We start from the raw sequence: 21086 nt of genomic DNA, 5'->3' as shown, positions 1-21086 counted from the left end.
CTTTGCCTGCCTTAGACACAGTTAACCAGTTTAAACGCGCTTGCAGTAATATAGATTTGATTACATTTTGTAGAAGACGAAGAAGATCCGTCAATCTGCATTTGATCGTTGTTTGTGTTCAGGTGTTCAGTAGCGGTCATGAGCTTGAGCACACGTCAAGAGTTTTAATTCTTTCTTCTCTGTGACAATGTTTCCCTTTACATGCCTTTGAATGCAAAACTCTGCAGATTTACTTTATTTTGACATTGATTAATAATCCAAATGTAGTTGTATAAGTTACTATTATACAAACCAAAGGACAGGTAAAGATTTTCGAGCTACAGATGCCAGAAATAATGCTTGTCTCTTCAGTGTTTTTTTTTTTGTGGTAAAGATAGCCTAAATGATAATAGTCATTTAAATTAAAACAAAATCTAAATAATAACATGGTTTTATATATATATATATATATATATATATATATATATATGATAAGTAACTAGCTACTTGAGTAGTTTTTTCATTGGATACTTTTTTACTCTTACTCAAGTAACTATTAAGTTTATTACTTTTAGTAAATATTTCTATAAGTACTTGTACTTTTACTTGAGTACAGTTTTTGGATACTCTACCCACCTCTGGAGGCCAGTCTCGAGAGACTGGTTTCCTTAGTAGATTTTCTGGCAGCGTGGAAGCTCATTGGGTCTCATTGGGTCCTGTTGAATAGGGTTACACAATTCAGTTCGGGTCTCGCCTCCCCAGATTTATCGGGGTCCTGCCCACAGTGGTAGGCCCCAAGCAGGCTGGGGGTTGCGTCCCATTTTGGATCTGCGTCATCTAAACCAGTCAGTCATGTAGCTCTAATTCTAAATGTTAACCTTGAGACAAATCGTACCACAGATCAGATCTGAGGACTGATAATAGCGTGCGAGTAACAAATAAAATTATCTTTTGCCTCTTCTTGTGCTGGAATCTATCTATCTATCTATCTATCTATCTATCTATCTATCTATCTATCTATCTATCTATCTATCTATCTATCCAGAACTTTTGTAAAATAAAACATCATATTGTAAAAAACAGAGCTGTTTTTGACCAAGTAAAATTAGTGTTGGTCTAATTACTAGTGAGAATTTTTAATTAAAGTATATTACAAACTTTTAATTTAGACCCTAAAGAATCATATTAGCTTGTACAAAAATGGCATTATATGACCCCTTTAAGACTGCTCTCCTCCTTGCACTGGCTTCCACTCGCCGTAAAAAGCGCCACGCTCAGCGAATCCCGGAACCTTCTCCCAGCCGTCAAAGCTCGCCGGTGCGCCCGCCTGCTTCTCCGGTTTCATCAGCATCACTTCCTGACGGACAACGGCCGCGGTCTGCCGCCGCTTCTGTCGACGACGCTGATGAAGTCGACGTGCTGCTGCGAGAGGGGGATTCCTGCTCTCTCTTGGCATCAGGCAGTGAGGGTTGGGAGAGCTCTGAGGATCTCGCCCCTCCTGCCTGTGCTTCAACGGGGAAGAGAGCGAGCATTGAGGCGGAGCTCATGCGCGTACTCACTCAGGCCACGGCGAGCCTCGGACTCGAGTGGATTACGCCTGAGCAGCCTGCTCACAACCGGCTGGACGGCTACTTCCTGCCTGGGGAGCGCACTTCACCTGCATCCAAGCCAGCGCCTTTTCTTCCTGAGCTTCATGAAGAAGTCGCTAAGTCTTGGAACTCCCCTTTTTCGGCCAGGACACGATCCTCTGTTTCTCTGGCGTTCTCCGCTGTCGACGACGCTAAAAACAGAGGCTACCACTCCCTGCCGCCGGTCGAAGAGGCTATTGCAGCGCACTTATGCCCGCCCTCCGCTGGACGGCGTGCTAAGATGGCGCTGCCCTCAAAAGCCTGCCGCACGACGTCAGCCCTGCTCCGCCGCGCTTTCTCCGCCGCCGGGCAGGCCGCGTCAGCGTTGCACACCATGGCCAAGCTCCAGATTTACCAGGCTGGATGAGAAAGGACCTGACGCAATCTGCGTGCCGGACCTGAGGAGCGCTACAGACCTCGCTCTCCACGCTACCAAGTCGGCGGCACAGGCCATTGGACGGAGCATGGCCTCGCTCACCGTGTCTGAGAGACATCTGTGGCTGACGCTCTCGGACATGTCTGAGTCAGAGCGCACCGCGTTCCTCGACGCGCCGCTTTCCCCTGCCGGCCTCTTCGGAACCTCGGTCAAAGACTTCGCCGATAGGTTCGCTGAGGTGCAGAAAGCGACCCAGGCCATGAGGCACTTCCTCCCGAAGCGCTCCGGTTCTGCAGCAGGCCGTGCGAAACCGTCTGCTCAGAGCTCACAGCCTAAGCCTCCGCCCACTGCCTCCTCTTCACAACGCCGCCAGACCCAGAGCTCGAGACCGCGCTCTCGCTCATCCAGCCGCCGCCCCGCCCCGCGTGGCCCGCGGCCAAAGGTTGCGTTGAAGTCAGAGGCCCCGAAATCGTCCTAGCATGCCTAGGAAAGCGACGGTGTCCAAGTCCCGCTGCGGCCGGACTTCCACCAAAGCTTGCCGCTCGTCCAGTTCCAAGAAATGTGACTGGTCCAGCGTATTTAGCAGCCAACAAGCCGGTTCCATTGCCCGCTTGCCTGCACAAAAAAGCCGTTTTTATGGCTACCCAGATAAATCCCTTAAAGAGTGTATTTTCTGGTGTCCCGGCCACGGCTGATGGTGTTTCATGTGTAGAAAAAATGCCCACTACTCAGTGCCCATTCCTACACACAAGCACAGCCCTTCACACAGGGCTCGTGCACATAAAATCGACTCAGATCGGTTGCACATTAAACGTAGCAAACGTGCCCACTACCCAGTGCCCACAAACGCTACTTCCCACATGTCTCACGGTCTCTGTAAAAACGAGACCAGTATGCATACGCTCTGCTCACGCGAGCAATGCTGTAAAAGTGGTATATGTGCCCGCTACCCTGCGCCCACGTCCACACACAGACATTTCAGTTACCATGGAACTAGCCCAGTCCTCCCCCTCTCGGTTAAACACTGCAGAGGAGTCGAGCGCGGGCATTCTGCCCGCTGTTATCAGCCTGCCCCCTGCCTCAGATGTCATGAGCGCGACGCTTATGTCACAGCACATAAAAGCCGCTGTATCGCGAGCCGATCAGAGCGCGCTTCGCATCCAGCCCCTAGCTACTCGCGCACATGCGTGGGAAAAGCTTCCCGGGGTTTCGAGATGGGTGCTGAACATCATAAAAGAAGGCTATTCGCTGCAGTTTCTGAAACTGTTGAGCAAAGGGGCTATAGAACCCCTATCTCAAGCTCAAAGCGAAGGGGGGCTTTACAGCAGATACTTCCTGGTGCCCAAGAAAGACGGGGGTCTCAGACCCATACTAGATCTGCGGCAACTGAACAGAGCGCTTGTGAAGCGTCAGTTCAGGATGCTCACGACCAGAAAAATCCTTGCGCATGTCCGCCGAGGGGACTGGTTTGTGTCAATAGATCTAAAGGACGCGTATTTTCAAATACAGATAGCGTCACGTCACAGGCGATTTTTGAGATTCGCCTTCGAGGGCCAGGCATATCAGTACACAGTCCTGCCTTTCGGCTTGTCCCTGGCACCCCGTACATTTACGAAGTGCATGGACGCAGCGCTCGCACCCCTCAGACTGCGGGGCATACGAGTGCTGAACTATTTGGACGACTGGCTGATTCTAGCCCAATCTCACTCGGAGCTCGTGGAGCACAGGACCATTTTACTCGATCACCTCGAGAATCTCGGTCTCGCAGTAAATTGGGAAAAGAGCTCGCTATTCCCCAGACAGACTATATCTTTTCTGGGAATAGAACTGAACTCGCTGTCAATGACAGCACGCCTGTCATCTCAGCGCACACTGGACATTCGGCAAGCAGCCGGCTCGTTCCGCTGCGGCGCGATAGTCCCTCTCAAGATATTTCAAAGGATGCTAGGTCTGATGGCCTCAGCATCATCAGTTATCCAGTTGGGCCTTCTGCGCATGCGCCCACTGCAGTTCTGGCTCAGAGAGAGAGTGCCACGCACAGCGTGGGCCTCCGGTCGGCTTCGCTTCAAGGTCAATCAAGCGTGCATTGCAGCTTTGAAACCTTGGGAGGCAAAAGACTGGTACCAATCAGGTGTAGGCCTGGGGACTTCCTCGAGAGTGATGGTGGTGTCCACGGACGCATCCACCTCGGGATGGGGAGCGCTGCTCGAGGGCAGACCGCTTTTTGGCCAATGGTCAAAGCAGGAGAAGCTCCTACATATCAACTGCCTCGAAATGTTGGCAGTGACCCTGATAAGGGGACACCACGTGCTAGTACGTTCAGACAACGTCTCAGTGGTGTCCTACATAAATCGCCAGGGCGGCCTCAGGTCCCTGACTCTGTACAGGCTAACCAGGCGCCTCCTGATATGGGCTCGCAGCAACCTGCTCTCGCTGAGAGCAGCGCACGTGCCAGGGCTCCTAAATATAGGGCCAGACAGACTGTCCAGGAACCAAGTTCCGACAGGAGAATGGTCTTTGCACCCACAGACAGTCCAGCTGCTGTGGAGGAAATTCGGCAGAGCGGAAGTAGACCTGTTCGCGTCTCAAGAAAACGCTCACTGTCCAGAATTTTTCTCGAAGAGCAAGGACGCGCTGACCCACGAGTGGCCTCGCCGTCCTCTCTACGCTTTTCCCCCCGTCTCCCTCCTGACACAGGTGGTAGAACGGGTCAGGGAAGAAAGATGCTCAGTGCTGCTTGTAGCCCCACTTTGGACAAGCCAACCTTGGTTCCCAATTGTGATGCAGTTAGCAAGCACCGCCCCGTGGCCAGTGCCTCTGAGGAGGGATCTCCTCTCTCAAGCCAACGGCTCGATCTGGCATCCTCACCCAGAGCTGTGGTCCCTTCATGTGTGGGCCATCAACGGGTACCCGCTGACCTCCCACAGGGAGTGTTAAACACTATCACGCAGGCCAGAGCTCCGTCTACGCGACGTCTCTACGCCTCCAAATGGTCGGTGTTTTCTGGCTGGTGCACAGCTCGTGGTGTGTCACCCCTACATTGCGGTGTGACGGAGGTTCTCTCCTTCCTACAGGAGCTGTTGGATAAGGGCAGGTCCCCTTCCACGCTCAAAGTCTATGTGGCGGCCATAGCAGTGTTCTCTTCGACCACGCTTGGCCAGTCTATTGGAAGGAACAATTTAGTCATTCGCTTCCTTAGAGGAGCTAAGAGACTGAATCCTCCCAGACCTCCCACAGTCCCTATATGGGACCTTTCTACGGTACTGGAAGCCATGAAAGGTCATCCATTCGAGCCCTTGCAGAAGATTGATCTTAAACACCTGTCTTTCAAGACAGCGTTTCTTCTGGCTCTCGCTTCAGTGAAGCGCATAGGGGACTTACACGCGCTCTCAGTAAGCGCGACGTGCATGGAATTTGGGCCTAATGACTCTAGAGTTATTCTCAAACCTAAGCACGGTTATGTTCCTAAATCCCTCAATACACCGTTCAGAGCACAGGTCGTCTCCCTGTCTGCCCTGCCGGTCACTGAAGGAAATATGGACGAAAGCTCCCTTTGCCCAGTCAGGACATTAAGAGCTTATGTGTCTCGCTCGTCTGTTTTCAGACAGACGGAGCAGCTCTTTGTTTCATTCAGCGGGCGTTCTAAGAGACTAGCCGCTTCGAAACAGACCCTATCCAGATGGATAGTGGACGCAATAGCGCTAGCTTACACAACCAAGGGCATGCAGTGCCCACTGGGTGTCAAGGCGCACTCCACGAGAAGCATGGCTTCATCGTGGGCCTGGTCAAGTGGGATTGCCTTGCAAGATATTTGTATGGCGGCAGGCTGGGCCTCTCCGTCTACATTTATAAGGTTTTACAACCTAGAGGTTCCCGCACTACAAGCCAGGCTACTGTCGGTCTAGTACGGCCAAATCTCATAAACTGACACTGTCAGTTATGCAGCTATTGAGAATTGCAGTGCTGCTCTATGCTGCCATATAGGAAGATAGTGGCTAAACCCCTCCTCTTCCAGGATTCCCTGTGAGTCCCCTGGGTGATTGTGTACTGTATGAACTCCGGGCTGTCGCCCTTGAGTCTATAGTATCAGATCCCAGCACGCACGGCGTTTTACAGTAGGTTCCCCTAGCGTATTCTACGCAGTACGAGAGTATCTCTCGTAAGAGAACGTACTCGGTTACTAACGTAACCTCGGTTCTCTCTAGAGAGAGGAACGAGTACTGCATATCCTGCAGTGCATGCACGCGCTCTGGTTGCTTCGACTATGAAAAACCAGAGATATGAAGCCTGCGAGCGGTATTTATAGACCTAAGCCACGCCCGTTTCGAAGCGCCCTCATTGGGTCTGACGTCACTCTAGGTCTCGCTCGATAGGCTCAAGCAGTTGCCAGCAGACCAGCCAATAGGCGCGCCAGCTGTCTCGCCTATGTCTGTATGCTGCCGCAACGCGTTTTACATTAATACAAAATTAAAGGATAATTTTTTGGCTTCAGTATTCTCGTGGAAAAGGATTTTCCCCTAGCGTATTCTACGCAGTACTCGTTCCTCTCTCTAGAGAGAACCGAGGTTACGTTAGTAACCGAGTACGTTATTAATGCAATGCATATTTTTTTTCAAGTAGTGCAATTCAACAAGCTTTTTTGTTTCAAAAACATTTGTCATTATTTTACTTCCATAGATATCCCACATTTAGCATTTTATGTTTTGAGGTTAATTTTGTAATTAGTAATATGTTAGATAATTATATGTTTTTTAAAATATTGTTTATCCTTATTGGGGCTATAAGGGGCTATCTACGTTGGCCGAGAGGTGCAAAACAAATCACAATTACAAAAACAAAATAACAAATCCAAAAACAAAACAACAAATTATAAACACAATGGCAAGTCTAAAATCAAAATAACAATTCAGAAAACAAAATAAACATTCAGAAAACAAAATAACAATTCAGAAAAAACAACGACAATTCAGAAAACACAACGACAATTCAGAAAAAAACGGAAAAGGTAGGTATATTTTGAGAATGACGTACTTATCGCTGAATGGACGAGACACCTGTCAATCAAGCCAGAACCGGAATCAAGCGATACTGGAAGTACCGGTAGAAAACAAATCGTACCCATCAACGTTCCAAAGATAGTTCGGTCCCATGGAGTGATAGGTACACCTAACGAATCTACGACGTGTCCTTGTTCTGTCCCTGGTGGGTTGAGTTCTTGCAGCAGCCGCATATGTCATCGCGTCATCTGTCATCTATCGTCATATGTCATCTGAGGTCGGCAAACGCGCCGGCGCGTTTTGCTGGATTTTCTTCACATTGTAGCACTATAAACTTAAATTACTCCGTCATTTATGGTCATACAGAAAAAAGAAATATGAAAAAAGAATCTGTGATATTTCTACTTTTGTATGTGTCCACTTACAATCAAATCAAAACAACAAAACAACAAGATGTCCAGCTTCTCAAACGCTTCCTAATTATTTTTAATTTGACCATGCCCACGAGCGCAAAAGAGATTCACATGCAAATCTCCACATGGAACGCGAACGCGCTCATTACCTCAAAAACAAAGCACGAAAAAACTTCACAAGTCTCTGCTTTTCGTCGAGTTTGAAAGACGTGCCGTGAGCTTACATTGGATTTACCTCAGAAGAAGAAGAACGCGATTTGAAGACAAGAAAGATGTAAGGTAAGAAATTCTTACATATTAGTTTGATATTGTTGCATAAATTTCACATTGCAGTTGAACTGTTGCTAGATATATGGTGAATATTATAATATTTAGACCCGTGTTTACTGTTACTGTGTTTGTGGATATCTGCTCAAACGTAGATATGTATAATATGGTAACCATAATGTTTTATATTTGAGCGCGATCGCGTTTGAATGTATCATATTTTGGATCGCGATCGCGTTTGAAAAGCAAAACGCACCAAACGGCTTCATGTTTTAACTATTATCTCATTTCATATCATCATAATGAATGGAAACATTTGAAGTAATATGATAATCAATATATTTTTCTCTAGCTTAGTTGTTACTGAAATCTTTTGGAAGATGTATAGGCTGCTATAGGTTATTGTTATTATTATTTTATCCAGCACTGCACATAGCCTATGCTTATAAGGCACAACAAACCTGGTGTTCATTATATTATATATTGTTGGAAACATTTGTGTGTGTGTGTGTATTCTGTGAATATTCTGTGAATTTTAAAAAGCAATTTTAACCAGAAAAATCTAAAATTTATTCCCAAAATCGTGCAGGCCTTTCTCTTGATATCAGTATTAGTGGTCGACCGATATGGGATTTTTAATGGCCGATGCCGATGCCGATATTGAGAAAGCAATCTGGCCGATTGGCCGATATGAGGCCGATACAATACATGTGAATACAGTAAATGAGAGACAAAGAATATTGGTGAAACTAAATGAACATTTATTGTACATAATATTTATGCAATATTCTTTTTGCAATAAAAAATATTTACTAAGAAATTAAAATGTAAACAAAAAGGTAAGGTAACACTTCAATAAATAAAGTTTTAGTGCAGCTTCTTGTCTGCTTAAATATTTAGTCATTTTCTCAGTCACATAAATAATTACTGCTGCTTACTGCAGGTTACAAATAACATTTATCATTAATGAACCAATCTAAACAATATTCATAAATGAATGACAAAATAGTATGTGCAATTACATACATTTTATGTACAATACATAGTTAAATATAAATCTCACATAGTTTATTTACAATATTTACTTTAAAAAGGAGCAGAGCGAGTGTATTCAGTTCATTCATGCTCGCTCTGTTCGCGTCAGTGGAAAAAATGCGCTAATGCACAGTCACAAACTGTTTTGAAATATATCGGCCAAACGGAAAGATTTATCGGCCGATGCCGATATCTAAAAAATGCGATATATCGGTCGACCACTAATCAGTATGTTCACTTCTTTTCTTTTTTTTTCAGGGCCCAGATGCCACTGAGTCCTGCTGACTTCAACATTCACATGAGTCTCTGTACATGAACATGGTAAAGTGAAAATCAAACACCTTGGAAATGAAAGGTATGTACAATGTTTTTAGGAATGGCACAAAGGTCTCTGTCTTTGGATCATTGTTTTTAATAATGTGTTTTTTTGTCATTTGTTGTGTATCTTTGGATTATGTTGTGTTGTAAATAAATCCAAACAATCAAAAAGCCATTCTTTTTTAAATCTCCTCATTCTCTGTGCAAGGTTGCTCAGAATGACAGGGCCTGATAGCTCCTAATAGGGCCGTTAGGGGAGGGTCTTTGTCTTTCTCAGGTGTGAAAAGCTTACATATTAATGAGCTCCCGCATAAAGCTTTCTCACACAAAACATGTCGTAAAAATGTTAAATCAATATATTGTCTTATCTGAATGAGCAGTCAGGGTGATTTTCACATTTATCAAGTTAACGGATAATTGTGCGTGCATTTATTAATTATTATCTTAATGAATAATGCAACAAGGATGAGGCATGTAAACTGCCTTGTTTGTTTATTCAGAATGGAATGGATCGCATCAACAATGTGCCCTGAGACGATGAACATCAGCTAGCTTCAGGGTGAGTAGAGAGGGACATTGGAATCTGTTTACAGACCTGCTGTGGTTTATTAGCAGCTAATAAACGCATTATTATCGATCTGTGATATCGTCGGAGACGAGTCATGATTTATACAGTATAAACTGGTCGGAGTGGTGGCTAGCTTGTGGAGTTTGACAAAAGTGCTTCCAACGTGTTTAGCTGCTAGCTCTTTCCCTAGGTTAGATCGTTTGGTATCTAGCTTGGTTTTGTGACTCAATTTCAATTAATGAGTGTCTCAGTTTTGTTGAACGCTATAAAGCCTAATGTTACAAGTTATATGTGCGTGTAAGTGAATATGTACATGTTTTGTGTATGTGACAACGTTACATCCAGCCCTTTGCTTAGCTTGCTATAACTTGCTATCATGATAACAGTTAACATACTTCTCTGTCCTCTGCCTGACGTGAGTGTTTCAGCGCCCTGTCTCTGCGGTAACATAGATAGCATCGGTGGTGTTAGTACTTGCCATTGGTCTATCGGTCTGCCCAGTATAGCCTGAAAAGTTTAACATTGACGGAATGGCCTCAGGTTTAGCCTAACCCTCACCAGTGAACCTGTTGTATTGAAAGTACAACTCTCTAAATAGTCTGTCGCTAAAAAATGCTCACTACAGACTCGAAATCCAGGGGCTGAGTGCTATGGCTGCTCTGCTAGTGTTGGTTAGCAACGGAGTAGCTTACCATGCCAGTGACGTAGCCGAATGTTGAAATCCAACATGGCGGTGCCCGTGTAACAACAACAACATTTTCAACGTACCATTTTATCCCTTTTAACAAATTCTGCCACTTTAATAATTGTACCAATGAGAATAAATAAAATACATCTGTTATATCACCTGACATGTTGATAAAACATTGTAAGAAGGTTGGGTACGTTGTGCCAACGTTCTGTATTTGCTGGGATTAGTAGTGAGTACTGAGCTGCAGGTTCTACCCCTTTATAAGAAACACAAAATTTAGAAAACACTGTATAATTCACATTCTCCTTTGCTGTTTGCCAGTATAAGAAAAAAAGAGGAATAGGCCTACTATATCAACAGAGATGCGGCAGTCTCAGCGAATAACTGATTGGGGGGAAAAAATGTAATGTTTTTGTGTAAGACGTGCACTCACTAAATTAAGGTGGACTGTATGAAATGGATCACACAAAATCTTTTGATTATTAACGAGCTGTGGTTTTATCACATCTACATCACGCACAGGCAGAGATGCACGTAATCACATGGGTCACGGTGCATACTGAATTTGGACCGCCAATTCCCCGCCCCCCATTTTAGAATGTCCCAAACACACTTTTTCAAAGAACACATTTCACATTCATAATAACCTCATCAAGAGTAAACAGACTAGACTGCTGCAGGACGTGTGTGAGTGAGAGAAGTGGCAGATTGCACTTCTCTCCACATTTTCCCTACCGAGCCTACAGAGTTTTAGATTATGGGAGGCACATGAACTTTCGGTTTGGGGAAGTTCCACTCAAAAAAGACTGAAACCAATCATTTCAAATTAAGGTTGCGCTACAAATAATCCTTATCCGTTAGTTTGACTGGATGAGCTGTGCAATTTTCTTCATGCTCTATTTTCTAACATCAGGGGAACATTAGCCTACGCTTGTTATTTTTAATGTGACGGTATAAGAAGAATGTTTATCTATGTTTAATCTATGTCTGTTTGCATGCGTTTACTTCAATTGCAGCGCACCGTTGGTACACAATTTATTGTCTATCAGAATGACGGAAATCACTTTGAAATAATACCACTCAGGCTGTGTTTGAGTCCAATTTGTTTATGCCCTTCCCGCAATATTTTTTTTCCCAGGATACATACAGACGGTTGGTCTGGGAACGCCCCCGAGAACGCCCCGTCACGTGATGTGAATTTAGCCCGTGGGGGAAAACATTGCCTTGGCGCTAATTGAAATACACGGGACAATCATGCCGAAGAGTTGCTGTGTCGTGTTCTGTACTGCCAATAACAAACAAATTATGAATTGAAGTTCTACATCCTTCCTAATAAACACACAGAACCGGAAAGGAGGACAAAATGGCTTTTGAGCTTTCTTTTTTGAGATTACTGTGTGAGTAGATCCCTGTGTGATATAGCAGTGGGTGTTAAACTCGTATTAGGCAGTGGGCCAGATTTGTCTACATCCCTTACGAAAAAGAACTATAGTAATCCTATAAGATTTCTATAGTAGTGTATAATACTTCTGTGATGTTCTGTAATAACTTTACCTCTATAGTACTTCTATAGTATCCCAAAATACTATAGTATTCCTATAGGATTACTATAATATTTTGTCCCAAAATACTACAAGATTCCTATAGTTGTTTTTCATAAGGGATGTCTCATTCACATTAGCGTTATCAGCTGAAGGCTCGCTTGATAGGCCAATCGCGAACCTATGGAGTAGTTTGAGGTCTACACTCAATACAGACTGCAGTCTGTGAGTTAGGGATAACTGTCAGCACAGTCCCTTGGCAACTTCGTACTACTGATCACCGTTTTAAAAAAGGATTAATAGTTTGGAGTGAAGGCGCATACATACAATTGGTAAGTGACAAGGTTTTATGGAGTTATACGAAACATATACGAAAGTTGATTGAGTTATAGGCTAATGTTACCGCTACAGCTACCGCGATGTCTTACCTGGAGATTCAACCAGATAACAAAATATGTCTGGAAACGACACCTCCGGCCATTTGGTTGGGTCATTGACCCAGTTTTTAATTAAATAAGGGCAATCATAACCTACTGCAGTTAATTTTGCAATGTACCATTGCCGGTCGGCAGGCGTCAATGACTCGCAATACGACATTTTTGTCATTCAAATACACACGATGTTCGTGGTGTTTTCCCCCACGCCGACTCCACCCTCGTCACGCCCCCAACTATGGCTAGATGCCGACTGTATGTATGGTAGGGGAAGACTCATGAATATTCATTAGGGAAGTCATCCCTGATTGGTCTGATGACCTACCCCTAACCCCACCCCTAAACCTACCTGCCACTGGGGGTCTGATGACCTACCCCTAACCCCGCCCCTAAACCTACCCGTCATTGGGGTTAAGACCAATCAGGGATGACTTCCCTAATGAATATTCATGAGTCTGCCCCTACCATCCTGGGAAAAAAAATATCGCGCTCTTCCCTTACTTAACTTCCCTCCGTCTCGTTCACTCGGATGTACGTCATTGCTTCTATTGCATGAGCGCCCACTACTGACAGAAAGCGTTGAAATGTGTTAAAATGGAACACCTAAGCCCTTGATCACTTGTTATCTGCTCTTCTTTTTTTTCCATAGGAATTTGTTTTATGCACCATTCTATAGGCCTGTATGTATGCTTGGGCTGTTAAAAATTTAAATCTAAACAAATATTAAATATTAATATATTTATATTAAATTAAATAAAAATACACAAAAATTATAATACAATAAACTATATATGTGTTAAAAAAAACCAGTCAACTTAAATGGTACAATCATTAAATGCGGTTAAATGTCAAAATAACGGCAATATCATACACTAATTGTGTCGGGTGGGAGTAAATTAAGCGCGATCTGCTGTGACATCAGTCACAATCATGTTGCATCGGATCTGCCTGAAGTGTACATGTTGAGAAGACTCGCTCCCTCTGTCAAAATCAAGGGGTCGAAGGTCTGTCCAAATTAACTTCCCTCGTCCACTTAATGAAATTGAACACACTTAAAAATGGAGGTGGCGATCCCCCCCCCCCCCCCCCAGTTAATGAACATTTTTGATTTAGGCATTGCTTGATACAAATGCTTTCCCAGATGCATAAAAAATTTAAAACAAGCATGTAACAACCACACAATTTCAATTTCTGTATTTGTGTAATTTGTTACTTCACCAATGTACACTACTCCCAACTTGCCAATGACTTATGGAATATATGGAATATTTCTATATGGAAACACACAATTCCTACCACTCAGCAGAAAGTTCCAAAGAAAGACTGTGCTTTCTTAGAATCCAATTTGTTTCTCTTTCAATGTGTGGTTCTACCGACAGCATTAAAATAGTACTAAAAGTATTTGCATGAATTTGTCAGCCTTTTTTTTTTTAAACTATTTTACATTTTGGCAAATTGGTAGCAAATTTGTATTAATATATGGGATTTGATTAGTAGGTCCACTCCAAACCCCACCCCTAAAACTAACCGTCAGTGGGCCGTCAGCAGATTGTATTAACACATACGAGAGAGAAAGTATTTCATACAATTCGCCACCAATTCACCCAAATGTAACATAGTTATAAATTGCCATGAGTATATCAGTTATTAATATGGCAATGGTCTTGCAGTTAAAAAAAAAAAAGAATAAAACAAATCTTTAGAATAATTAAAATAAAATAAAAAGTATAAATAGCTAATCATAAAATTGCCGGAACCACAATGGCATATTAAATAAAAATGTGTGATAGTTCTTGTAGGCAACATTCTTGACAGTGAGTGAATATAGCAGCTGTGTTGTTACATGTATGTGTATGACACTTGGCGTCCTTTCATTTGGGCTGGAGGTAAATGACCACCTCAACTTAATTTATATACACTCAAATTTCTTTACATAAAAGTAATGTTCACATAAATATAGTGGCAGTAGATGACAGAAGTATAGTTTATCATTTATGATTTGGTATTATCCATTCGCTTCTAATTAACTAACTTGTTATGGTTACTTTATACACACCAGAGAAATTAGCAATTTGCCAGAACAAAAAAATAATAATATTGCATAACTAGCAACAATCTCATAATAAAGATGCAATGGCATTTTATTTTAGATTCAGAGCTGGATCTTTTTTAAGCGGTTTCAGAATAGCTCATAAACACATCTGTAAGACATGTCAATGCAGTTCAAGCAATGGCACAGTCTGTTTGAAATAAACAGACTATTAACCGACTTTATCTGTATGTCTCTTGTTTATCTCAGCATGCATAATTTGTAGCAGTTTTGTCTTGTGGCTATGGTTATGTGATACAAATGCAAGAACATATGACTACATTTCAGAAACTGACGGTGACTCCCTATCACTAATGGGTGGCACCAGAAACCTTTTTTATAGTCTAGCAGCACTTCTAAATGTACATTTTTATGAAAATTGTGGTCCGGCTTGTCATGAATAGCTTTTCATGGTCCTATCTTAAATCTGTCATTCTAATGGTGAACAGCATCCTCTACTGCCACACACAACATTAACTCAGTGTTAACTGAAGCCTAGAATACTACTAGAATAGATGGTCACTTTTCTGGTCATGACAGCCCTAGGGAGATTCATAAATGTCAGTTGAATATTCAAGCATTTATAACCTTAGCTAGAACAAGGGACTTTAATGAAGATGCAAATAATTACATATATGGTTCCTGGCATTGCACTGACCTGTAATAATGTTGTCAAGAAGAGTTGTGGGCATGCAGAAAATCCCAACAAGAAGGTCACTGATGGCGAGGTTGAGGATGAAAAGGTTGGTGACAGTGCGCATGTTTTTGCTCCGCAACACAATGAAGCACACCACTCCATTTCCGACCATGCAAACCAGGAAAATGAGAAGGTAGGACACTATAAAGACTGCTGCTACTGATGACTGATGCAGGTAATATCCAACATATGTAATGTTGTTCTGAGGTAAGAAGAATTCACCGGAGCCATTGAGAAAAGTCCAGTTACCATCATCCACAAGGGTAAAGTTCAGGTCCAGTGTTTCATTCATTTTAGATCTGAGGATAATAAAATAGAGTTGAGAGATGGGCTTTATTCCCACAGTTCTCCTCAAACAATATCAAGCCTTTGTCTTTCTGGTATTGTCTCCCTTTTTTGCTTTCAACCTCTCTCGCATGCAGTTGCTACTGAACAAATCTGTTTATCTATTTATCTCTCCGACCTCCAGTTGTATAATTAATTATGCATATTGTAAGCTATTGATTATTGACAAATCGTCCTACCATTAACCTACTTTTCATAAAGTGGCTTGCAGTTATCTACACTCTGCAATCACATTTGCCTCTGTAATCACTCAAAAATGATAAGAATGTAGACACATCAACACTTCAGATGACTTTGAGCCTGGTTATATGTAATCTGAAATATTTTATTGGCTACTTCATTTGTATTGGGAGTTCATTTGTGAAGCACACAATTAACAGAGTCAGAGATCATCTAGTTGTGAAATACAGTCTGGATCAAATAATCATGGGTCAATTCTGCCTGACACTCACATTGTTTTTATATGGCATGCAACTGAAGTAAAGTTTCTATTTATTTTATTTTCTCAATTAAATAATCATCATACATCTCACAGAGGATAAATTAAATCGAACAGAATACAGATAAACATACCTTTAAAGTGCTAATAATAGGCCGTTTTATCTACCAGAGAATTACAATGAAAGTACTTAATACAGTATGGGCTTCAGCTACTTGTAAATACTAAAATGCAGATTAGCAACTAGAGCTAGTCTATTAATTATATACATATATCCCTACTGATATTATCTCATTTTTACCACAACAACATTACACATTGTGTCATTAACACTTTTAAATATATTAACAAATAATAATAAAAACCTACACAGACAGAGTGCTTCTTGTAGCCAACCAGGCAATATCAGTCTTTCTTACCTTTTTATATACCCAGTTTCCCCAAAGTACTACCTGTTTCCAGGTAAAAACGAACACCTCGTTCGCCTGGTCCTCCAAGGAGAGACATAGGAGTCTTTTGAAAGATTTTTATAACGAGTAACACCTGAATTATTGTTTACGAATGAATTTCATTTCCTCTTAAAGAGAACTCCGACATATTGCGTGCCATAATTCGTAGTTTCAGCAAGTTTTCCAAGCGAAGCAAAGCTGCCGGTGTCAGTTCCACAATCTTCTGTCAGTGAACAATGCGCGAGCACGATGGAGAAGGGGAGAGAGAGACTGGTGGAGTGATGATGCGCTTTTAAGCGTCACAGCGCGCACGGTGATGGACACAGCATTGAATTGTGCTCTGGGCTCTACTTGCGTCCAGTGTGATAGTTTCAGCTTCGGACTACAGGACACACAAAACATCAAAAAGGTAAACAGTTAAGCACAAAGTGTTTTTATTATTTATTTTGCACTGTGACCTTTTTGCATTGAAGCTGAGATTCTTGCTTTATTTAATCAAGCCGCGGTATTTGGCGCAATTGATTTCAATTTAATTTCACAATTGTATTTAGTGCTTTTTATGGTTCTATATAATCATGTTATCACCGTTCTGGGATCGTATTTATATTGACATAGCTATGTGTATCAGCAATAGGGGGCACCATTCACTAGTGTTTGTGAACAGGGCACCCATTCCCACTGGTTCCTTCCTACATACAAGTATAATTCCTCAAAAATGTAAATTCTGTTATTATTTACTCACCCTTATGTTGTCCCAAACCTGCATGAATTTCTTTATTCCGTGGGTCACAAAATAAGATGCTTAGTAGAAAGTTGGGGACAGACAGATTCAGTCTCCATTCACTTTCACTGGATCTGTTTCCAGATAATGAAAGTGAATGGTAACTGTCTTTCTGTCTAACATCTGATTTTGTGTTTTAGGTGAGGTGAGTTTTCACTTTTGGGGTGAACTAATTGTTTTAAAGTCTGCATGAAAGAAGTTGCGATGGTCTTTTCTTCGCTATATATCCAAGTGAAAAGGATATTATTATTTGTTTAACTGGATTGTTGGACCATTGTGGTTTGGTTTGCTTTGCTGTGATCTCATGTGACAAATGACAGGTTGTCCCTCCCTCACACTGAAAAACATGTGAGTGATTCTAATTGGAGATACATTTTGCATTTCAAAAAAGTATTTTTAGATACTTTTCACTATCAGAAATGTTTTCCAGTATCTTATTGAAAACATATTCAATTTTAATTATTCATTGCTTGCCAAAAACGTTATTTCGTTTTTCACTTTTAACGAAAAAACAGATTTCTTTCTAGTATTGTTTGGCAACTCTGTTACAGACAAATTAAGCAATAGCAACAGAGTAACCAAGGTAACAGAATTGACCATGTTAAACTTTTAGCCAAAAACTCCACTTGCTATAAATGCTGAGAGCATATGGCAGTGTGGCACTAATGAAATCATGATTAAAAGACTTTTAAACAACCCATGTTGTGATCAGTGATACATTCTGTTTTCCTTTTGATATTGTGGTAACAGTTTTGACGTTTTACAACATAACTCTTGATGCAAGAACTTTTTAGATTAAAATATTTTCTCAGAGAGAAATACCTTTCAGTGCTTCAGATCTTATCAGTTGAGGTAATGACATAATTTCCTGTATCTTAGTTGTGGGAGATACCAATTTAAATTCAAAGTATGGTACAGTAATAGAATTGACGCAAGATTTATGCACACATTTTTATAAGATAAAAGTTATTTTTAAACATTTTAATGTTGTAGAATTAGGAAAATGACTATTTAGGGTTTTTATAAATAAAATTAATGATATATTACCAAAAGTAAAATAAGATATTTTGATTACACAATGATACATGAAGGAAAAAATACACTGCCAAGAAATGTCAAGAAATCATGATTTTCAGCTATATAAGATGCTTTTTACAGAAAATATTATATTGTTATGGCCTGTAAATCTTGTGATCCATGACAATTAGTAACAAATTATTAAAATAATTACAAATATAACCATTTGAAAATGGCAGGAAAAACATTACTGGACACCAAATGTAACTGCAATTATAGAATTACCCATGCAATCAGAAGAGAAGAGATGATGTTGTTGCAAGAGGGAGGCAGTTGTTTAGATTAAATATTATGAGGGCACATGAATTAAAAAAAAATAATGACATGCAGGAATAGCCTATATTATTTACAATAAATACTGATACATTCCATAAAAATGAAAAAAAAGAATTGTTAATTTTTATTTCATTGTGACTTTAAGGGAAAATGAATAAACAATTGCAAAATAATATTTGCAATAATAGTTATGGTAAGACTTTATTTCGATAGTAGTCCACTTTAGACATTCTACTAACCTATAAGTAACTTTGCAACTACATGTCAACTAACTCTCATTAGAATATTAGTAGACTGTCTGCTTAATATCTGCTAACACTTTATTGTGATGTTCCCCCAACAGACATTCTGACTATAAGTAGCTTGGCAACTACAAGTCAACTTATTCTACTAACCCGAATCCTAACACCTAACCATAACCTAAAAGTCTACTGACAGTCTACTCTACAGTCTACTAATACTCTAATGAGAGTTAGTTGACATGTAGTTGCAAAGTTACTTATAGTTAGAATGTCTAAAGTGAATTATCTAAATAAAGTGGAAACATATAGTTATTACTGAATAGAGGGATAGAATGTGCTAAAGATATAAATATTGAGCAAAAGTGTTCTACATCATTCACAGTCTGTAAGGAACTCTTAAGTGTAAGGAAGTCTTAAGTGTCTGTCAGTGCAGTGAAATTAGCTGAAAATGGGCTTCCAAAGAAGAGAGAGAGACAGACACATCAGTTATGATAATTATGTCTGAACATTATTGCTAAAACAAACTAATGAGAAAACTGGTACTCTTCTCTTCTCATTTTAGCCTAATGTGTCATAGAATTTATTTGTTAATTTGTCTAAACAAATAAATAAATGGTTTAGCTATGTTACCATGTCCACGTAACTATGGTATTTTTGCAACAATGTTGATTCATACCAAATAATCTAAAAGTGAGCAAGTGTGTGAGTATATACTGTATACAGCATAAATCTCATTCTCTATAATGTTTCTAAGATTTATGATTTCTAAGATTTACGATTTATCTGGTTGCAAATGAAAGTTCAAGGGGGGGATATTCAAAGTCAATCCCAATGGATATACCAATGTTTGCCTCACTGCACTAATATGATAATGTGATAAAAATCAGCGTTTTATTCAGGGCTTCGGGTATATTGTTTAATGAAGATTCTGTTTGATTTTATGTGCTCTGTACCAATGGGACAGTGTCAGTGGGATGGTGAATCATTTAAAGGCTTGTGCAGTAGCACCTAAATTAGGGGCGAAGGGGCCCATTTGTATTGCCATTTTCTTCTGTGGCCTAATGAAGGCTTAAATAACAGGCAGGTGTGCTGTAGTAAATCTACATGCCATAAAAAACTGGACCATTTTGTTTTGAAATAGGAGAGATAAGCATAGTTTAGGTTCTGCAAAGAGTCAGCTAATCTTTTCTGATGCAGTGCTGTGTATGGTCATGCATCTCAAAAGAGGTTAGAATAACACAATTTAACAGAGTGTGAAATGAAGCCACGAATAGAGATTTAAAAGCCTTCTTGTAACTGTGATAGACTTCGTGTTTTGTGAAAAGTTGAACTACAAAATTGCAAGCATGTTCATTGTTTTCTCTAATAAATAATGAATGTGTGTGTTGCTCCATTCGAGGCTGCTGATTGTTTGACAGTTTGTCACAGTGTTACAAAATTATGCAAAAAAAAAAAAAAAATGCAGCTACTATGTACAATGTAGACATGGAAAGATACTTGGGGACCACTGGGGTTCTTAGGCAAAGGTTTGAGTCACAAATACATACTGAAGTTCTTTGAGAGCACTGTAGGATAACTGAACTACCTTCAAAGGATGACTCTCTTGGGATTCTATTGACAATGAGAAAGTGAATGTATCTTCTCTTTTTTTGTAAAAGCCTTTCGCTATATTCAATAAGAAATGCATCAACATGACTCACAACTGCTTTGTTAGTTTCCCCAGCAGTCCTTTGAATTCTGCTTGTGCCAGTATTTTGTAATAAGGCATATGTCCATTGATGTTTTATACATTATAAGCTGTCCATTCAAGATGTTCAATATAGAAAACACACTGTGCTTTGAACAATTGTGTGTATCATAAATTATTCATTTTCTAGGTCCTTGTGAGACAGAGCTAATGAGTAACAGTTGTAGACAATCAGTGATGATGAAACTACAGCGGATTATGTAGTAGGGCGGTTAAGCGCAAAAATCGATCACTTTGCGATAAAAGCATCAAATTTGGTAGGAAGGCTCACAAAGGGGGTCTGATCAGATTTAGGACCGTAGGCGCTTGAAATTTGACCCCTGGGGGTCATGGCGGCCATTCAAATATGGATTTCGTAATGGGAAAATGGATTAAAAGCTGCCAGAAAAATAAAATGCAATAACATATTTCACCACAAATACATGTAAATATGAGCACACTTTCACAAAGAAGGTGGCTCTCAAGGGCACTCCAGCTGGTGACCATGACAGTATTATTAATATGTAGCCTATTAAATATTAAAGGAGCAACAAATAACCTTAATAAGATTGAAATGTTATATTACATTTAAATATTAATATAATTAAATTAAATATTTAAATTATACCCTTTAAAATGTGGTGGTTAAAATTTGTAGTTTTTGTTGATCAAAATAAATGTACATCTGCGTCCCAACTAGAGATACACGGATCAACTG

General features: G+C 40.8%; 1 protein-coding gene across 1 annotated transcript in view; it reads right to left on the bottom strand.

Annotated features, from left to right (window-relative positions):
- npffr2a (neuropeptide FF receptor 2a) overlaps window positions 1-16533 on the bottom strand; it is a 48049-nt gene extending 31516 nt beyond the window's left edge. The window contains exons 1-2 of the mRNA XM_084415245.1: window positions 16237-16533; window positions 14995-15332 (exon numbers count right to left, since the gene is read on the bottom strand). Of these exons, the coding sequence (XP_084271371.1) occupies window positions 14995-15325 (331 nt within the window). The 5' untranslated portion in view covers window positions 15326-15332; window positions 16237-16533. The remainder of the gene's footprint in view (window positions 1-14994; window positions 15333-16236) is intronic.
- Window positions 16534-21086: the final 4553 nt, after the last annotated feature.

The sequence above is a fragment of the Rutilus rutilus genome (assembly GCF_951802725.1).
Source record: "Rutilus rutilus genome assembly, chromosome: 7".
Lineage (NCBI taxonomy): Eukaryota > Metazoa > Chordata > Actinopteri > Cypriniformes > Leuciscidae > Rutilus > Rutilus rutilus.
Note: the sequence above shows the minus strand (reverse complement) of the source record. Positions and strands in the feature narration are given on the sequence as shown.